The sequence below is a fragment of the Poecilia reticulata genome, chromosome 10 (assembly GCF_904066995.2).
Source record: "Poecilia reticulata chromosome 10, P_reticulata-male-v2, whole genome shotgun sequence".
NCBI lineage: Eukaryota > Metazoa > Chordata > Actinopteri > Cyprinodontiformes > Poeciliidae > Poecilia > Poecilia reticulata.
Window position 1 is genome coordinate 8,797,018 of NC_088839.1, and position 19,240 is coordinate 8,816,257.

The window sequence follows — 19,240 nt, forward strand, 5'->3', positions numbered from 1 at the left end:
CTGAAAACAAGCAGGAAGCGAACGTTCGCACAAATATCCTGCCATGAGCTGATGAATGTTTCACATTAGGGAACATTTTTAGAGACAGTTGTGATATATATATATATATATATATATATATATATATATATATATACTTTTATTTTTTTTTTTTTCTTCTTCTTCACTTCACAGATGAGGTCAGGGAGTGTACTGTATTTGGTCGTTTTCTGTTCCCGATACAATATTCCGTTCTAACTCGATTCTTTTTTTTTTTTGCTACCAGACAACAAAACATGTTCTCTCTAACACAGCTTTTTACTTTATTTTATTTTATTATTTTATTCTGCTGTGCCCAACAAGCCTCCACTCAGTGTGCTGAAGGCTCCTTCAGGCTCCAGTCTGCAGCCTCATGCGTGATCTCTCGCCTCGCATCAGTGCAGGGTCTTGAGGGGCGTCATATGCTGGTTCTTGCCTCTTCTTGGAGGGCTCTTACGCTCCGGTTGCCTGGTAACCCTTGTGTTTCTGATTGGGGAGCCGACTTTTTTCACCCAGTAAATGAAAGGGAGAGAGAGAGAGAGAGAGAGAGAGAGAGAAATCAGAGGGAGTTGCATTAAATGTTGATGAAGCTGTCAACAAGAGATGCTTGCTCTAGACTTGGAGCGCTGGGACTCGGAGATGGTCAGGATCGAGGGATGGAGATCCTATAGAGCTGTTTCTCTCATGGAGTAAATATGTCAGAAAACAAGTTAATAATACAAAAATAGCTCTGGTGTCTGAGGGAGTGAACATAAAACTTTTTTTTTCTTTTTATGTTTGGAACTGAATCAAATTAGCTGAGTTTTTTTTCCCTTTTTCTTGTTAACCAGACATTAGATTTTAAAACAGCCATGCCTTTTAAAGCTGCAACCCAGAGAGGAACATTTAGGTCCACCTATTAAAACATTTCTTAAAACTATTTTTAGGATCAGACTGTAATGAGAAGCCACATGATTTCCCAGTTCAAAGAAAATACAGCAAAATGTGTCACAACTCACAGTTTGAGAAGAATTTCACCTAAAATAATTTGAGAAACAATGTTTTTTTAAAATCTTTTTCACACTCTTCTAATTCGAAGGTTTTTACATTCAATCATCGTCACCATGAATGCTGCCAAGTCTTACCAAGTATTTTTGGTCTAATTTCCAGTGGAAATATGTTACTACACTTGAAATAAGACAGAACTAACGTACAGGTAGCTTTTCATCAAGATATAGTAGCTTATTTTAAGTCAATAGTTCCTTTATTAATCGCAAATTGTGGAACAAGTTACATTGTTTGTATATGTTTTGTATGTCTGTATTTTTTTTCCACGTATTTCAGTATTAATGTAAAGCACTTATATTCTAGTGATTTTTGAAATGTGCTGCAGAAATAAAGTTGATTGACTGATTATTATCAATTAACTTTAAAAAAGAACTGGTTTCATTGCAGATTATTTTACATATAAAGAGACATTTTTCCCATGTCAAAAGTGAAACGATCTGTCAGTGGAACTGGTACTTTTTCATCCATATTAAGGAATTATTTATTTAAAACAAGTTCTTATATTTTGCTGAAAATTTACTTGCACGTCAGTTTTGTTTTAATTCAAGTGAACTATGATATTATTATAAAGTACATGGTAATATTTTATGTTTCTGCAGTGAATGTCATATTAACTTTTTGCTTTTGATGATGACCGCTCTCTTTAGGAATGGGGACTAATGTTCCAATATAAAATCAAGCTCAAATATGTACAAACACTCACACGTGCTTGGAAAATTCCTTACCAAATAGGAGAGAAACAAAATAGTCCTTGTAGCTATAAATTTGCATCTGGCACAATTCTGGACTGATTGAAGGTGAAGCTGGAGAACATGGAGATGGTCAACATTGTCTGTTCAAGATCAGCACACATGACAGCTGGCGCATTGTTTTTAGGTTTCAACGTCTCGACTAAATCCAGATACACTTCTTGTCATTGGTGTCATTTGACTGTACTTCACATTAAGTAAAGTCACATTTATTTATATTGCACTTTATTAACAGTACCTAACTGCATCATGTTGCTGCACAAGCTTATCAAACACAAACAACATCACAAAAAAACTAAATTCTCGGAGACGTGCATGTCAGTCGCCATGTATAATTTTGACAATGTGTGGATTAAAGAATACATTTTAAAACATATGCACCCATTTCATGATTTTCTCCTTTGCTCTTCATTTTACTCTGAAAAATAAAATGCTTTAAATGAATCATTAAAACCCCCAAATTAATATGACATCCACGTCCGTGAGAAACACAAAAGCCATCATCAAAAAGATATTCTCTGGACTCACATTTCATTTAGTGAATCCCATCTGATGCCATGTTGGTGGCTGAAAACGTGACTCTAAAAACAGATAAAGCAGTACACTGATGCTTTGTTACAAGCACAGCCCTGGCCAAATGCAGTTCAGTAAAAGTGGTCAAAATTCAGCAGAAAGAACTATCTAAAAAACAAAGAAAAAAAATATTCATCATATCTGTTACGGTGGCACCATGTGGCTGTTTTTTTAAATGTTTCTGTTATGAGCTAGTATATCATCCCTCTGTCACCACATTTACCTAAAGTAAACATATTTTTTGTCACTGTACAGAAACCAAACACCAAGCATGATTTTGTGTGTGCTGGCCTCAAAGTGCTCTTTACATCTGGAGCCTGAACTTTGCAGATGAACCCGGATCAGCTGTTTGTCCCGCAGGAACTCCAGAGATGAGACTTTCTGGCTCATCTGATTGGCTGGCAGCTGTGTGTCACACCCACACACACATGCACACACGCACACCCACGCACACACACACACACGCACACACACACACACACACCCACACGCGCGCACACACGCACACACACAGAGTTATGAGGATGTTTTTTTTGTCGTTTTAGTGTATAGGCATCTGACACAAGAACACATCATAAGTTGATGGAAGGGAAGACAGCAGTCAACAGTGATCCTTGCGTGCTCTGCAGAAGACAAACGCAGCTCCAGCAGGAGTCTTTTCCGAGAAGTGACAGTTAACCTTTTTTTTTGTTGTTTTTTTATTTATAACCTCTTTAAATAAATAACATTGCTCTGCAGAAGTTTCATACGCTAAAAGCTGAGTGCACATGCTTTCAAAAGTAATGTCATGAATAATTTTTGTTGTCACATCGTATCATACGAAGGCATTCTGAGGTTCACTAACACTTTCTGAAGACTGACAGGTTGCTGCAGGCAGCTGCAGCAGCCTCCTTTAAGTTAGCTCAGCTGTTTCTGTCTCTTTAAGTGACATAACACTTATGTTATTTGTGTAACTTCTTCTAGTATTTATTTTATTTCATCCATCCATCCATTTTCTTTACACCCTTGTCCCTTAGTGGGGTCAGGAGGGTTGCTGGTGCCCATCTGCAGCTAACGTTCCGGGCGAGAGGCGGGGTCACCCTGGACAGGTCGCCAGTCTGTCGCAGGGCAACACAGAGACAAAGAACCATGCACACACACACTCACACCTAGGGACAATTTAGACAGACAAATTAACCTGACAGTCATGTTTTTGGACTGTGGGAGGAAACCGGAGTACCCGGAGAAAACCCACGCATGCACAGGGAGAACATGCAAACACCATGCAGAAAGACCAGGGCCGGGAATCAAACCCAGAACCTTCTTGCTGCAAGGCAACAGCTCTACCAACTGCGCCACTCTGCAGCCATTTTTTCAAATGCAGTCTCTGAGAGAGAGGAGACATGTACAGCCATTTTGTTATTTTGTAACCTTCCACCTCGTTGTCGACCACTGCTGGTCGGCTGTTGATTTGCAAACTTCACCAGCTTTCGCCTGCCTGTCAACGGTGGTGGACTTATTTGACCACACACGACACGACTGCCATTGTAATAAACATGTGGCTCGTGCTTTCTGTCATTTCAGAACGGAAAAAAGTGCAAATTTTTAAATATAACACTTTTATTTACAACAGTTTCAAAGAGCTGCTTGCAGACTTTTTTTTTAAGCCATAGGAATTTCTAATATGGCGAATTAACAACTGTCTGCATAGGATTGTGTCTATTTGGCATCGAATTTCCATTTTAATTGGATGCAATGTTACCAGGCATTAGGTGGCATGAGATTCTGATTGTGTAATGACCTTGAATTAAATAGTAGGGTTTAATTTCATTAGTGCATTGTGGTATAGTAATGTAATTTTATTGCAGAAAGTAGGGAGTTATTTCTTATGGTGATATGTATTAAACATATATCTATAGCATGTATTTACGAGTAAAAAATCTATGGCAAATTCTTACTAATTTAATAGTTTTCCAATAATAACCATGCCTGTTGTGTAGAATACTGTTCTGCTTCTTACACCTTAACTCAAGTATCATAGGTTTTTATAAGCTGTTTCATTAGTTTGGCTTTCTGCTTTATCTGGATCCTAAATAGTCATGCTAGCTTTAGCTTAATAACTGCAGTTCTAAAAAGATCCTTATCTTATTTAGAACGATGACTGTGTTTTTTTTGCAATTATCCCCCAGATATTATTGATTTTTTCATGACAAGACAAAAAAGGAAGTTGTACAAGTCATGTTTTTTAAAAAAAGAAGTAATCTTTTAGCCAGCTAGCAGTATGTAGCAACAGGATAGGGCAGGACAGTTCTACTGCAGTAATTGCACCATACTGCGGAAGAAAAGCCAATCAATCAATACTTTGCTGGAATTTATTTTGCTTGTTTGGAAGCTGTAGCATTTTAAAACCTTGGTGTAGGCTTGATGCTTTCAACCGGCCCAGTTAGGTTGCAGTCTGGAGAAAAGTTTGGTTGTAGGCACCTTGGAGCTTTCCAATAAGACAGTGCTCTGACACATCAGGCAAAATTGTAAAATGGATGGTTTTGAGGATATAGATTCCTGACTCTAATTGTAGGAGTTTTGGGGAGAATAAAAGTCTAGAGTCATGCCACAGAGATATTCGAACTATAAAAAGTTGAAATATCCCCGCAGTAGCTCCTCCCACCGCAGCAGTGCTAGCTCTAGCTCCACAGGAAGGGAGAGATACTCATATAGTGGCCCTTAAAGCTGTGATTTTCAGCTATAAAAATGATTCTATAACAGGAACTACGCTTTATTACATTTACAGAGTCACTGCAAAATTCATGGGAAGCTGAAACTGGATCAAACTTCTGTATTCGATGGTTTTTGAGGTGGGAGGTACAGCTTGAAGCACAAATAAATGTATTTATGTAATCCCTAAATACTTCTACTTCTACTATGCCTCGAATGTTCTAGCTTTGGTTTTCATCTGTTTGTATTTTGATTATTTATTTATTTATTTTTTTAGTTCAACCTCGATCTTATCGGTTAATTTCTTTAGATTTGAACTTTTGTTCTTTGTGCATTTGAGTACATGTTTTGGTTACAATCTGCCACCTGTTCCTCATCCAGCAATCAAGCTCCCCCTATCTAAGCTTCTCATTTCCTGTCATATAGTGCTGGATTCTTCTATTGGCTTTCCTTTGTTCTCCCTGAGACTCAGCTTGTCCCGATGTTGTTTCTCCTCCCATGCTTTTGTAAGTTTCATTATTGATTGATTTATTTTTATGATTAATTACTTATATGCCAGAGTCCCTTTCAAACTCAAAACGTGACACTTCTCTGAATACCGAATTTCCTTGTTCTATCACTACTTGATTTTTCACACCACCAGCTTTAAGATTTAAATTCTATTACAATAAAAGGTATTAGAACATCTAAGCTGAAGACTATTTTAAATTGATATTACTGATCAGATTTCTTTCCAGTGAGAGCTGAACTCCACCAAGCGTTGCCATTTGTCACAGATTTTGTTCATAACCTGTAAGAACAGAATTTCTAGGTCCAGCGAAGGTGTTGAGGGGATTCGTCTTGGTTTTACTCAGGATCAGATCTCTGCTTTTTGCAGATGTCTGATGAAGCCAGATGCCTACTGGCTTCATCCGACAGTTGTGGCTCGCAGTTGAGTGTGAAGAAGCCGAGATAAAAATCAGCATCTCCAAGTCTGAAACCACAGCCTTGATTGATCCGGAAAAGGGTGGAGTACCTTCTTTGGGTCGGGGGGCGGTGTTCTGTCTCCTCTTGGTGCGGAAGATGATGGATGGATGGATGGATGGATGGATGGATTGATTACCGGCTTAAAAAGGTGAAAATAATTCAGCCAGCTTGACATGTGTAGTTACTTTCCCTCCACAACCATCTATCCAAAAGTTTCTGTCTCAAGAAACCTCACATGATGGCTTCTATATAAAGATGGTCTTTCCCAGAACTCTAACCAGACTTTATATTTAATAGTCATTGGAAATCACTAACATTTATACCAAACATCCATCCATTCAGATAACTTTGGTCTTTTACCAGTGAGAAGAGATTACTAGAGATCCCAAGGCATTCTCAAACCAAAATGGATTTTCCCTGTAAAACATTCTTGAAGCCTCTTGAGAGAGAGCTTTCTCAAAGGTATCCTGATCAGATCCCAGAATTAATTGTTTTTCCAAATCTGGGTTCGATCCCTTCCTTCAAGCCAGTTTGCACAGGAGACCAATGTGGGAACCACGGCCTCAGATAGGACACCCTCCAGGGTCAGGAACGTACTACAACCTGCTTCAGGTGGTGATACTGCAGATGGGTTACATTTTAACTTCCAAATAAAAACATTTTACTTCAGGAAGTTTGGAACACAAGTTCAAATATTTTTCAAAAAATCCCCATTACCTGATTGTAGTGCTACATATGGCTGCATGGAAACCAGCCGACACATGCGCCCACTTGATTTCACAGCAGCACTAGAGCAGGCTTACGTGTAAACTTGGCATCCCTGCAGCTCTCCATGGGTCAACCTTGTACCGTTTTTGTCTGCAGCAGACACTAACAATGGGGGCAACAGGGTTTTTTCCATTGGGAATGCATTCCGTTAAATACATTTCACTTGTTCCGTTACAGTTCAGAGCCTTTTTACGAATGTGTTAGATTTAAAATTGCTCTGCTACTGTAGCAAGATTGCTTCTTCTGAATGTCTCTTGATTCGACAGAAGGCTTACAGTTGGTCTCTCACGTTCCCCTGGTGAGACGCCTTGTGCTCTTGATATTTCTTTTAATTGTACCAAGTGTCTGTGCGTGAGTGTGTGTGTGTGTGCATGCATGTGTGGCTGTGTATGGTGGGTGTATTAAGGTGGTAGCACACACTCTGCTCCCTGTCAGCTTTGCTTCCCTCGGGCATCAGTGTTTTCCCTTGCAGCTCCCCCGGGCTTTAACGACAGTAACAACAGCAGTTGCAATCGTTTTGGGACGGGCGGCTGGGGATGGGTGGTTGTGTTTGATGTGTGTGTTTGTGGAGGGATGAGCTACTTGTGTAGCCAGCCACTATGCTCGAAGTGTGCATGGATTTATGTCCCTTTGTGTGTGTTTCGCTCTGTCTCTGCTCATTTTGGAGAAGGCTTGTTCATTAGGTCTATGGGGAGATGTGCTTTCTGCTGACTTTGTTAGGTTCTGAGCCAGAAGCTCTTACTGATCCATAGTGTCCCACACACACACAAGCGCACACACCCAACCGGCTGTCTGCAGAGGAAGCTCCTACTGCACATTAGTATAAAAAAATATGGATTACACACATAAAGTCCCACAACTTTCACATTCATTTAAAATCATATGAGCCACACTGCAGATTGTAACTCGTTTTCTTTAATGTGGCCTGTAATATTCTAAGAAATTACAGATTAGAGAAAGGGCCTACATATTTTCCTTGAATACTTCTCTATTCAAGGTGCAGTTTCATCCAAAATGTGCTAATATTTATTTATTTGCATTAAACATAAATAAAATATAGATCTTGCCTTGCTCGCTTTGATGTAAAAAGCAGTAGTGCTACGATAACTCTTATTCTGCCTGTACGTATATTTGCTCATGATCAGATACGGACACAGCAGATGTTTCATTCTGTTTTTTTTTTTCTCGGTGATCGTTATTGGACGCCAGCAAAGCATTGAAAAGACATCTGCCTTCAGGCTGGTGTTTATCTGTGGCTGCAATTAATTAAATGTTGTTTGGTGTGGACAACAACCACTCCCATACTTCAATACAGATCGCCTCTTGTTGGTCTGCTCAGACTCCAATATGACAGTTATCTCTGAAGGCATTTTCACAAATGACATTTCCTTATCTTATTCTTCCCATCTCTGTTCCAGAGCAGGCAGCCCTCTGAACCACTCATCAGACTGAAGGTTTTGGTTATTTTCTGCCAACAGCTTACCCCACACATGCCCACCAGAATCTCCTAATGCGAATCTGTGTGTTCCCCCCCTCTCAGGTCTGGATGACTGCCTCCAGCAGTATGTGAAGAGCTTTGAGCGGGAGCAGATAGGAGGAGAGCAGCTGCTGCACATCACCCACCAGGAGCTGGAAGAGCTCGGCGTCACCAGAATAGGACACCAGGAGCTTATACTGGAAGCTGTGGACCTCCTCTGTGCCCTGGTCAGTCCCCATACTGGGTTGTTTTAACCCGGGGGTGTTAAACTCATTTTTGTTTTGGGCCAAATTAAAATCATGAATGCTGTTAAAGGCTCGGTTGTTCCAGAATGTATTGATAAAACCTTTTGAAATATCCATGAATTCTTTAAATTAACCAATCATTGCAATTTTTCCACATTTTGTTGCTTTCTATTTTGCTGCTGCCATCTTGTCACATAACTAGTTGCCTGTGGAAAATTCTAATCGATGGAAAATGTTAGAAGATGATTAGTATTGGATAACATAGTAGTTTCATGAAGAACATTACTTTAAAAACCAATGAGCTAACTGGAAAGCTGGCATGGCCGCTGTAGCACTGCAAGAACAACAAAAACCAAATATTTCTAGAAGTACAGATGAAGCTACAGGCTTTTGTAATGCAATATTCCTTAATTACGTTAGCTGCTAGCTGGCCAAGTGGCTCAATGATTGGTCTGCTCAGTATTGCCCAGTTACATCTACTGTGTGTTTCTGCAACACACTGGTTAATCTTTGATCACAGTAACCAGTTTTTCCCACATTTACACCGTTACTATTGTCTGGTCTCAATCTTTTTGATTCATTGTTTTGTGTAAAATCTGCTGCATGCATTTCGGTCAAAATGTGTGGACAGAATTTTGCGAAGAAAAGCTTTTGAAAACAAGAGAGTGTCATGAAAAGGCAGATTTATTATATATACTTTCTGGAGCATCAGTATTGATATTGGCTTAAAAAATAGCAAAGTAAATAAATAAATAACAGTCCTCGTTGACCTGAGTCTTGCTTTGCGCGCACTGCCTCGGTCACTGCTGACTGTATGTGCAGTGGCCCTGCTCAGGATTAGCGAATTAGGGGGAATTAGGTGCTACTCTCCCAGAACGGGTGAAAGGAGGGAGTGGAGGAGAGGTGAGAGGGAAAGAGAGAGGGAGAATATGTAGAAAGAGCATGCAGGATGCACCTTATCTCTCAGGCACACATGGCTGGATTAGTAGGAGCTGCTCAAATGTGCGGAAGAGGGTCTGTGAGTGTGTGTGAGTGTGTGTGTGTTAATCAGCACCTCTTCTCATTCAAATCTTCCAGCATGGGACTGAGTGTCCCAGAGTACCAATCACTACACTGCCTAAGAATGGACACACTCAGACCCTCATCTACACACACACACACACACGCGCGCGCGCGCACACACACACGCACACACACACACACACACGCACACGCACACACACACACACACTTACGGATGAGAATTTGAGAAGCAGAATCTCTGAGATTATTCTTAATGTGCAGGTTCTCACCTAACAAGTACTAAAAGTTAATGCTATAGTTAGTCATCCCTCTTAGTGCGGCGTTGAATTTGTGATTAAAGTCACGACTAAATTCATCCACATTTATTTTTATGTTTTTGTCTCGGGTCACTTTGGAAACATAGCAAAGTTGATCCTGATGTCATTTAAGCACAATGCTTACTTGACAATAGTCACAAAACTGACATCGCCCTACAAAAGACAAAAACATGGCTTATGTGATATTTATAAATCCTGACATATCCAACGTAAAATTGGCTTTATGGTTGGAGGGTCATAAACCGCTTTCTGTATTTAGATTTCAGAAAAACAAAAAGTCTTTTAGTAATAAAGACTAAAAACAAAAGTCTATTTCTGGTGTGGAATTTGTGCCGATATTGAAAGAAAGAAGTGAGAAAATAGCTTGATAAAATTTTAAATCTATTTTTGCCCATCCTGTTTGTGCTGGAATTAACCGACAAAAGGCTTCAGATAAACAAACCCGAAGAACGTTGTTTAAATTATTTTTTAGAGTGCTTTTTAGAGTGTTTCACGGAGAAATTGAGACGCCATCCTTGTGTTCATCTCTGAGAAACATACTTTATAGTCATCCGGCTGTTTGACTCATACATCAGTCACACAATCCGTCTTTTACAGAACGGTTTTCTTAAACTGGGTCATTTTTTAAAAAGGAATCCAAACCACTATGTTGTGATTAGCAACATAGTGGTTTGAAACGAGGCTTTATGCCTCGTTTCAACCTTCCGACTGTAAATAGATGAACAAATACGGACTCTTTTCAAATGGTCTGACATGAAAATTGCAGCTTGATTCAATTTAGAAAAATCCACGGTATAAATTTAAAATTCAGCATAGTGCAAAAAAGAAGACGACGAAGAAGAAATATTCACGTATTAGCAGGGGTGAAAGTAAGGGGGTACGGCAGGGTACTGCGTATCCCTAAAAGATTTAGTGGGGGTACGCAGTACCTGCAAGAGATGGGAGCGACAGTGCAGCGCAGGAGGTTGCCATGGCAACGGGTGTGCTTAAATGACAGACGGAGAGTAAAAATGTGTGAGTGGTTTAGAGTTGATCACCTGTTCAGGTTGTTTTACCTTTGTTTTCCTTTGTCTTGGCGCATCACAGCCGCGGTAGTTTCTGAACATTCAATAAATGACAAACGTGGACTAATTACCTCGTTCTTTGTGACTATAGCCATTTACAACAAACATCAAACACGGTAAATATGTTTCATTAAGTATTTAACAAACAAATGGCTTCTACCACGATAATTATGTGAAATTAAATTAATTGTCTAATTATTCTTTATTCTGTAGCAATTCAATGGCTACCCAGCTTTTATATATATATATATATATATCTTTTTTTTTTGTCATACCCCCCAAGAATTTAAAACTACCTTAACCCCTGCGTATTAGACGCAAATTTATCACACATGCAGACTCAATATGTAGTTATCTTTGTGTTTCTGAAGGAAATGATTATAAGACAGATAGTAAGGCACGTACATTGCTTTTATTGCGACTTAGTGCATGAGCCATGGCAGAGGAATCGGAATAAAGAGGAGGCCACTCCGTACACAGTTGCTGTGCCAACCACAATGACAAGGCCGCTGTGGGTGTCGGTGGTAATAATGGCATCATCCTATAACGATATTGATTTGCACACACGTGCATGCAGCCTTTTAAATGACTTCTCTCGGTATCAGCAGCACGCGCGAGTTCATTTAGTCGGCCCTGGAGGCAGGCAGACGCACACGGATTCTTTTTTAAATCACGTCATGACGTGACAGCCTAATTACAGCAGTGCAAACATGTACGCTCCGAGTGTATGCATGCATCTCTGTTCGCGCAGGATGCAGAAAATCACACGGAGCGCGGTGGGAGCCTGACCCAGTTTGAGAGAGACGCATCGCTGGGTGCTCTCCGTCTTTCCTCCCTCCTTCCTTTCAGTCGTCATGCCTTTTGGTTCCGCAGTTGCCTAATTAGTGTGAACGCCGTAAGGCTACGTCGTTAGTCCTGTCTTTTGGTATTGACATCTTCCACAGTTTATGAAATATTCAGCCTTTTGTTATGATCATCTTGGGCCCCATTGACATGAACGGAACATCCCATAATTTCTGAAAAATTCTGCTGAAAACTTTGCGCTTTTTCACAGCCAACTACTTTCAGCTGGAAAGGCCATTCAAACTTTAAAATGAAGTCATATCCTTCAGCTACTTCGGTTTATTTCAGCTTTTATTTATTTATTTATTTTATTTTTTTTAAATAAAATCTTTTTATAAATCTTTTACATATTTCATAAAACCCCTCTTCAAGTTTTTGCTGACATTATGCTCAGTCTTGAGAAGAAAAAAAAAGCATGGGCTGCTATGGTTGCTAAGCAATTAAGCTACACTAGCCCACTAGCTCTGAGAAACAAACTCTTCTAACTCGCTCATATTTCACTCTTTCTACACATATTATACACCAAAACGTAGGTTTCTCCGTCGGCAAACAGAAAACGTAACCATCACTGATATGACATGTACAGATTCATGGCAAATCGGCAGGAGGAAGTAAGAAGTAATCTGATCCTCTCACTACCTGCCCGCTTCCCATTGATTACCCTGACAGCACAGCTGTGTGAGTGGGGACGTTCGCATGGCGTGTTGCAGATCCCTCTTGTTCTAGAGCTCTGAATTAATGTAATAAATGCACAAAATGTGACTCATTGAACCTCAGTGTGTCAGTCACCTGTCAGAGTGTAGTAAGTAGTTTTTCAAAAGCTTTGTTTCATTGGCGTTTATTGACCCTTTGCAACTACGTCATACATCATTCGAGGCACCATCGGAAGTGATGGGCGAGGGTATTGAATGGAGCAATGCTTTTCCAAAGTTGTTTTTGCCAGTTTATTCGTGGATTTTACTTGTTCGAATCGAGCTAATTTGTCTGTGAACGTAACACACCTGGTGGGGGCTCATAGACGGCGGTATTTACAAAAGTTTGAAACGGCTAGCTTAGCAACCGACACATATCTCCTCCCTCCTGACTTCTTGATCAAATTGCCGCCTTTGCCTGAATTCACACCACATGATTTTTATCACCCATAATCAGCAGCCTTAAAAACATACAAAAGAGAGATGTTGACTAGTTTTTTTCCCCCATACATGCAAGGCTACATGACGGCGCGACATTGTTTCTATGGTTACTAAAGGTTTGATCCTTCTCCATAATGCGATATTTGATATCTTTTTAATCACATACTTTTGTCAATATAGATCCATCTTGGGGAAACAGCCAATCAGTGCCAAGGAAATTGAATACAGCACCTGGAGCCAATAAAATAAATAGCATTGCTCCCATATTCAAGCTTCTCAAGCTGTTTTCTTTTGAATACTTTTGATGCACTTTGAAAAAAAAAAAAACTGAAATTGGCGGATTTTCTCTGAATTACTTGGATTTTCTTTCCACAGAAAAAAATCACCACAAATAGGTGGGGGCACGCTGTACACCAAGATTACTTTGCAATACGGCAATACGGAGCAGCTCAGATAATGTAGCTGTTGATGAGTCATCAGTAAGCTTTTTGGTGTCAAAGCTATCATATCCCTGATTAATGTTTACTTTTCTTATAATGATGTAGGGCAGTAGCAACCCATATGCATGTGTAACCCCTGGTGCTTGGCTAAAAACTCCACATGAGTAAGTCTGTAATGAGTGGGAGGTGTGTGTTAACAAGGAAAAAGCACTAAAGCAGACAGAATTACTTAGACCAGGCTTTTTGTTGATGTTTATTCATCACATGCTAAAAAATTTAAAATTAGGTTAATGTGACAGAAGGATTCAGCTAAAAAGAAAAAATCCAAGTACCAACCCACACTCAACAAGATGTTTTGTTTTTAAAAAGACACAAATACGCACGTTTTTGGGGCTCTTTTACGACATTTCAGTCAAGTCTCTTGACTTACTAAGTATAGTGTTGGCATTCTTGTACATTGAATTGGAATCATATATGAGCATGCAGTGGGTAATATTCTGACTGTTTTTAATAGAGATAATTGTTTATTGCTTTCTTCATCGTCAAATGTTTTTATAAGCTAAAATTGCTATGCATTTAAAGAATTTGAGGGAACCCGAATGATGCTTTATAAGCTTCTAATAAGTCGATATATGACATAACTGAGTTAAACTGAGACACACCTGTAGACGTAGTTTAAGCACAGCTCAAACGCACTACGACCTTGTGCGATCAGGAGAGTAAAAAAAAAAATCTAAACCAATCAGGCACAATATCAGACGGACCATGATGGACCTCCACAAATCTGGTTCAACTTTTGATACAGGTTCTAGATGCCAGAAGGTACCATGTTAACCTAAACAACAAAACTGTATGGAAGTATGAAGACACTGGAAATGCCCACTTCATAAAACTCGAGAAGGAGACAGGCTCGATGTCTGAAGATATTTTGGTTCAAAATGTGTCAACCCCGGAGCAAAATCAAAAGTCCTTGTGTGAAGATGTTTGAGGGCTAGGCCAAAGAGGTGTGCATAAAAGCAAAGCAAAAAATATAAAAGGAGTGAAACAGAAAGATATTGATTGTTTCTGTGATGAGAAGATAGTGTGTTATTCCCACTACAGCCCCTGTGGTATCCTTACACACAACTTGACATACAGAAAATCTCAAAAGATTTCTTTATCTGACCTTAGATTTGTGTCTCTGTTCTCACGGAAATCTGCGCTGTAACTAACCAGCCTATGTGGTAGCAATAGCCGAACAACATTTTCTTTTCTTCTTCTAAATACTCATCTGTTTCTCTTCCAGAACTATGGCTTAGAAACAGAGAACCTCAGAACATTGTCCCACAAGCTCAACGCTTCAGCAAAGAACCTCCAGAACTTCATCCTGGGCCGACGGAGGGGGGGTCATTACGACGGACGAGCCTCCAGAAGGTTGCCCAACGACTTCCTTACCTCAGTGGTGGATTTGATTGGTGCTGCCAAGAATCTGCTTGCCTGGCTTGACAGGTAAAAGTTGTTCATCCTTATACTATTTACATGATAGACTTGTCACGAAAAAAAAGTTGTCAGCAGTCATCCGATGTGGTTGTGTTGGTCACTCCGGCATGAACAGCACGTCCAAGCGGATCCTACTTTGTCGGAGCGACTAGCGACGTCTCGGAGGATAGAGTTTGGTTCCTAAGCGTTAAACGATGAGGTTACCACAGGTTTTAGATTCACGACTTTATATATCATTTGTCAAAAAGCATGTAGAGGACAGACCAAGCATATGAAAGAAGATGCTCTGGTCAGACACCAAGAATACCATCCCAATCGTAAAACAGGGTGGTTGTAGCATCATGGTTAAGGAGATGCTTTTCTTCAAAAGACACAAGGAAGCTGGTCAGAGCTGATGGGAAAATGGACGAAGCTAATTGGAAGCCAATCATGGAAGAAATGCAAAAGACTGGAGACGGGGTCAGACGTTCACAACCCTAAATGTTCAGCCGGAGTTACAGACTTACTGTGTCTGAAAGCTTCACAGTGCTTGTCCTTTTGTAAAAAAAAAAAAAAAATTATTTTATTATCTCGTTTTTTTATTGTTTTTATTGTGGACCTTCTTATATTTCTGGAATAATGATATGCTGATAATAAAACTGTCTTTGTTATGACAACTTGACATCAACCAAGACATCATTACTGTTTAAACTTTACCTTTAATAACATAAAGTTACCTAATTTTTAAAGTGCAATCAGTAATACTTTTATAACAAATTTATATCAGTAATGATTTCTTGGTTAATGTCAAGTTGTCATAACAAAGACATTTTGAATAATGTCAACTTTGTATTAAAAGTGTCATAATTTACCGAATGACGCTTTATGACAACAGTCATAAATATTCATGAAGGCTTATTCATGTTTATGACAGTGTCATGTCAGTCTTGTTCAAAAACCCCTTCAAATAAAGTGTTACCTTTTTTTTCTTACAGTTCACTTTGTTAATGTATTTTCAGAGTATATTACTGTAAACTGAACTACAGTAGATTAACAGTAAAGTAACAGTAACTTGCTGTTAAGTGAGACGACAGCATTTATTTCACTGGTCATGTATTGTGATTAATTTTTACAGTATATTACTGTTTATTGGATTACAGTAAACTATTGGTTTCACTGCAATTTTAGAGAATGTGCATATCAGTTAGCAAAAGATAGTAAAATCTACAAATTCTTTTTGAATTATATATTTTAAATTTTACAAAAATACAAATTTGATAGAATATTTCTGTTCACAGAACGCAAGGACAGATTTTCTGATTTCACGTTTTATCGAAATCATGACTGTAACCTCAGTTGCTGAAGAAAAATGGTAATCACCAGCATAAAGTTGAGTTAAACGCGGAGAAAATAAACAGCTGCGATAACACGGATTCAACAACAACAACATCAGAGCATGCGTCTTAGTTTAGCTTTGACACAAGTCTTTAGCAAATGTAGTTGTTGACAGGGAGAGTAAAATGCAGAAAGATATAGCTGACACACATAAACGCAGCATTTGATTGGTATCCTCCACACAAATTGCTTTTCTGCCCGCCTCCCCCAAAGTAAAGTTGAACATGTGCTTCCTATGCAGTCGGTGTGTTTGTCGACTACAACCTGCTTTCGTTTGTTTCAGGTCTCCATTCGCCAGTGTGACTGAGTATTCATTACTGAAGAACAACATTGTGCAGCTGTGCTTAGAGCTGACCACCATTGTACAACAGGTGCTTTCACACATCATCAGACTGTCACATGAACAACGCAATAATTGGTCATATATAGATTGAAAAAAAGAGAGAAATTCATATGGGGTTTGTAAAGTTTCACCATGAAGAATTAACAGCAAAAATGTAGTATATTTAGCTTATTGTAGAGAAAAAATGTGGATGTTCATTCTTCAAAGTCATATTTTCACCATATTTTTTCTACAGATTAAATATCAGAGTTCCAAACTAAATATTTAATTCACAAGCTAGCTATGCAGTTTACAAACTAAAGTATGATGTAAAATCAACATTCTTTGAGACTTACAATAATGTTAGTCCCTCAACATAAACATGTGTTTCCTTGATTCTTTCATGCACGTTTGAGAAATCCTTTAATATCCCATGTACAAAATGTCTGGGTGGACCTAGCTCCGCCTTCAAGGCGTAGCTCCTCCTTAAAGCTGCGGTTCCAAACTTCTGACTCCTTCCTCACTTCCTCCAGACTGGCCAGCAAACACGTGGTGGAACTGCGCATCAGCTGAGCTCAATATAGGAGCTACTTCTCAGTGCAACGCTGGTAAATACGTTATTAAAGGGTTAATAGAGGAGCCATGTTTTAATGATTTCCTGAAGGCGGAGTATCAGAAGGAGCAGGAGTTTCTTAAAGAGACAGAGGCCCAATTTCAAAGCGTTAAATTACAAAGTCATATTTGATATATTCAACATTTTTATAACAACTGAAGATAACATATACTATGAGATAGCACTATGTGCCTGGAAAACACATAATGCTGTCCCTTTAAAGGACAACATTCACCAGCAGTAAAATCAACAGGTCCTGGTGGTGACCTAAACATGCCCCATCGTTTCCTGACCTCTATGTGCCCGCTTCCCTATGTTAATCCAACACACTGCACCTCCTTAAAAGATAAATAAATAAAGCAGCTGCCGCATGCAAACACTTACTTTGTAGCCGTTTCAATTATTTGGAAAAAAAACTATGTCTTCTCTCTTGGACTGGACCGTGCCCTCACAGTAAGAGCCTGCTCAGAGTATGTATCAGTGCGTTTGTACTTGTGCCCAGAGTGAATCCTGCAGCTGAGCAGATAACACCCAATCCCCACATTACAAGGGCCAAAGGAGATGGAACAGAAAGGGGCCACACCGTAGGTTCACAATAGGCCAAATGAGCCTGTGGCTGCCAAGGGACGCAGGGAGACAGACAAAGGTGGCAGAAGTGTCTGCATTAATGCATCAAACAGATGTGATTGCTGCCCACCGTACACATCTGGTGGATTCAGTGAGATTCTCCCCAGAATTGGACAGATGCAGTCAAATATGTTGGCGCCTCTGGTGAAGACATGGAGAAAGCCTCAAAATACATTCATGTCTTTCCGCGGCAGAACGGTCTCACTTTAAAAACGGCTTCGATGGCAACATGTGCTGTTTGCTCAGTGGAAGAATTTGAAATTCGCAAATTTCAGCTTGAATTTAATCCACCCTTTACTTTTTGAGGTTACTAAAACTTTTTTGGCGTGTTTAATTAGTAATCAGGTTTCTGTTTCATGACACAGATGCCTATTTCTTTTAGCTTCAAACCACTAGCCTACACGAGGACGCTCATTTCTTCTCCATCTCTTCTCGTTGCTGAAGAACTGCAGTAAATAATGGCATCTTGGGGTCACTACATGTCCATCAGACAATATTTAAATACTTCTTGGTGATATGGGAGTGCTGCTGGAAAAGCCACTTCTCTCCTACTATCACAATTGTAAACATAACGTAGCGTTCCTTTATTATTTGAAGCAAACGACATGTCTGAAGCTAAAAAATACTTCAAACATCAACATTGAAGTTGATGTTTGAAGTACATGGCTGAGCTTCTCGAGAAGCTCAGCCATTGGTTTAACATGGCTGATCTGTTGACTAGTTCTTTTTTATTAAGTGATTTGTAATTCAGAAGCAAAATGTGCTCAAAAGATTTACACAGTTTGAACCAAGTGAAGCTGAACTACGCCACTTGAGCAGTTTTGGATCGTTTATATCTTTTGCATGTGGCTTAATTACTGCTCTGAGTGTGTTGGTTTTTATCTGCAAACACCTTTTGTATAGTCTGTCTACTCCAGTTAACAATTAATCGATTACTGAATTAGTCGACAATTATTTCAATAACCAATTAATCACAATGAATTTGATTAATCGTTTCAGGGCTGTCAAACTATGGAAAACCAATAGGCATCAGTTCAAAACACTTCATGGACTGTCAATAACAACAGTTGTGGTGATTCAGTTGAAAAAATTTTGTTCCCTTCTTGGAATAAATACACTCAAAGTTTGTTTTATTTTTACATTTTTTTGCGAGAGATTTCATTTCTATAATAAAATATATATATATATATATATTTTCACACATCTTCACCAGAAGGTCCATCAATTCTATTCATATCTGCTTTTGCGAGGATGTTTCTGTTTGAATTTGCATTAATTGTTTGTCTTTCTTGGCTCCTCTCCCTTAACAGGACTGCACCGTGTATGAAACGGAGAACAAGATCCTTCACGTGGTAAGTGTTTGCCAAAAAATGGTTTCTAGAGATTCCTCTTTTTTTTGTTGTTAATACTCATGTTGATGGGATGTATCCTCCTCTTCTGTGTGCAAAGTGTATTTTTAGAACATTTCAAA

The 19,240-nt window shown here is 39.2% G+C and overlaps 1 protein-coding gene across 3 annotated transcripts in view; it reads left to right on the top strand.

Annotated features, from left to right (window-relative positions):
* LOC103470921 (connector enhancer of kinase suppressor of ras 2) overlaps positions 1–19,240 on the top strand; it is a 76,653-nt gene that overhangs the window by 12,742 nt on the left and 44,671 nt on the right. For all 3 annotated transcript variants that reach the window (XM_008419639.3, XM_008419641.3, XM_081611716.1), the window contains exons 2-5: positions 8,353–8,516; positions 14,640–14,842; positions 16,491–16,578; positions 19,080–19,121. In XM_008419639.3, coding sequence (XP_008417861.2) covers positions 8,353–8,516; positions 14,640–14,842; positions 16,491–16,578; positions 19,080–19,121 — 497 coding nt within the window. The remainder of the gene's footprint in view (positions 1–8,352; positions 8,517–14,639; positions 14,843–16,490; positions 16,579–19,079; positions 19,122–19,240) is intronic.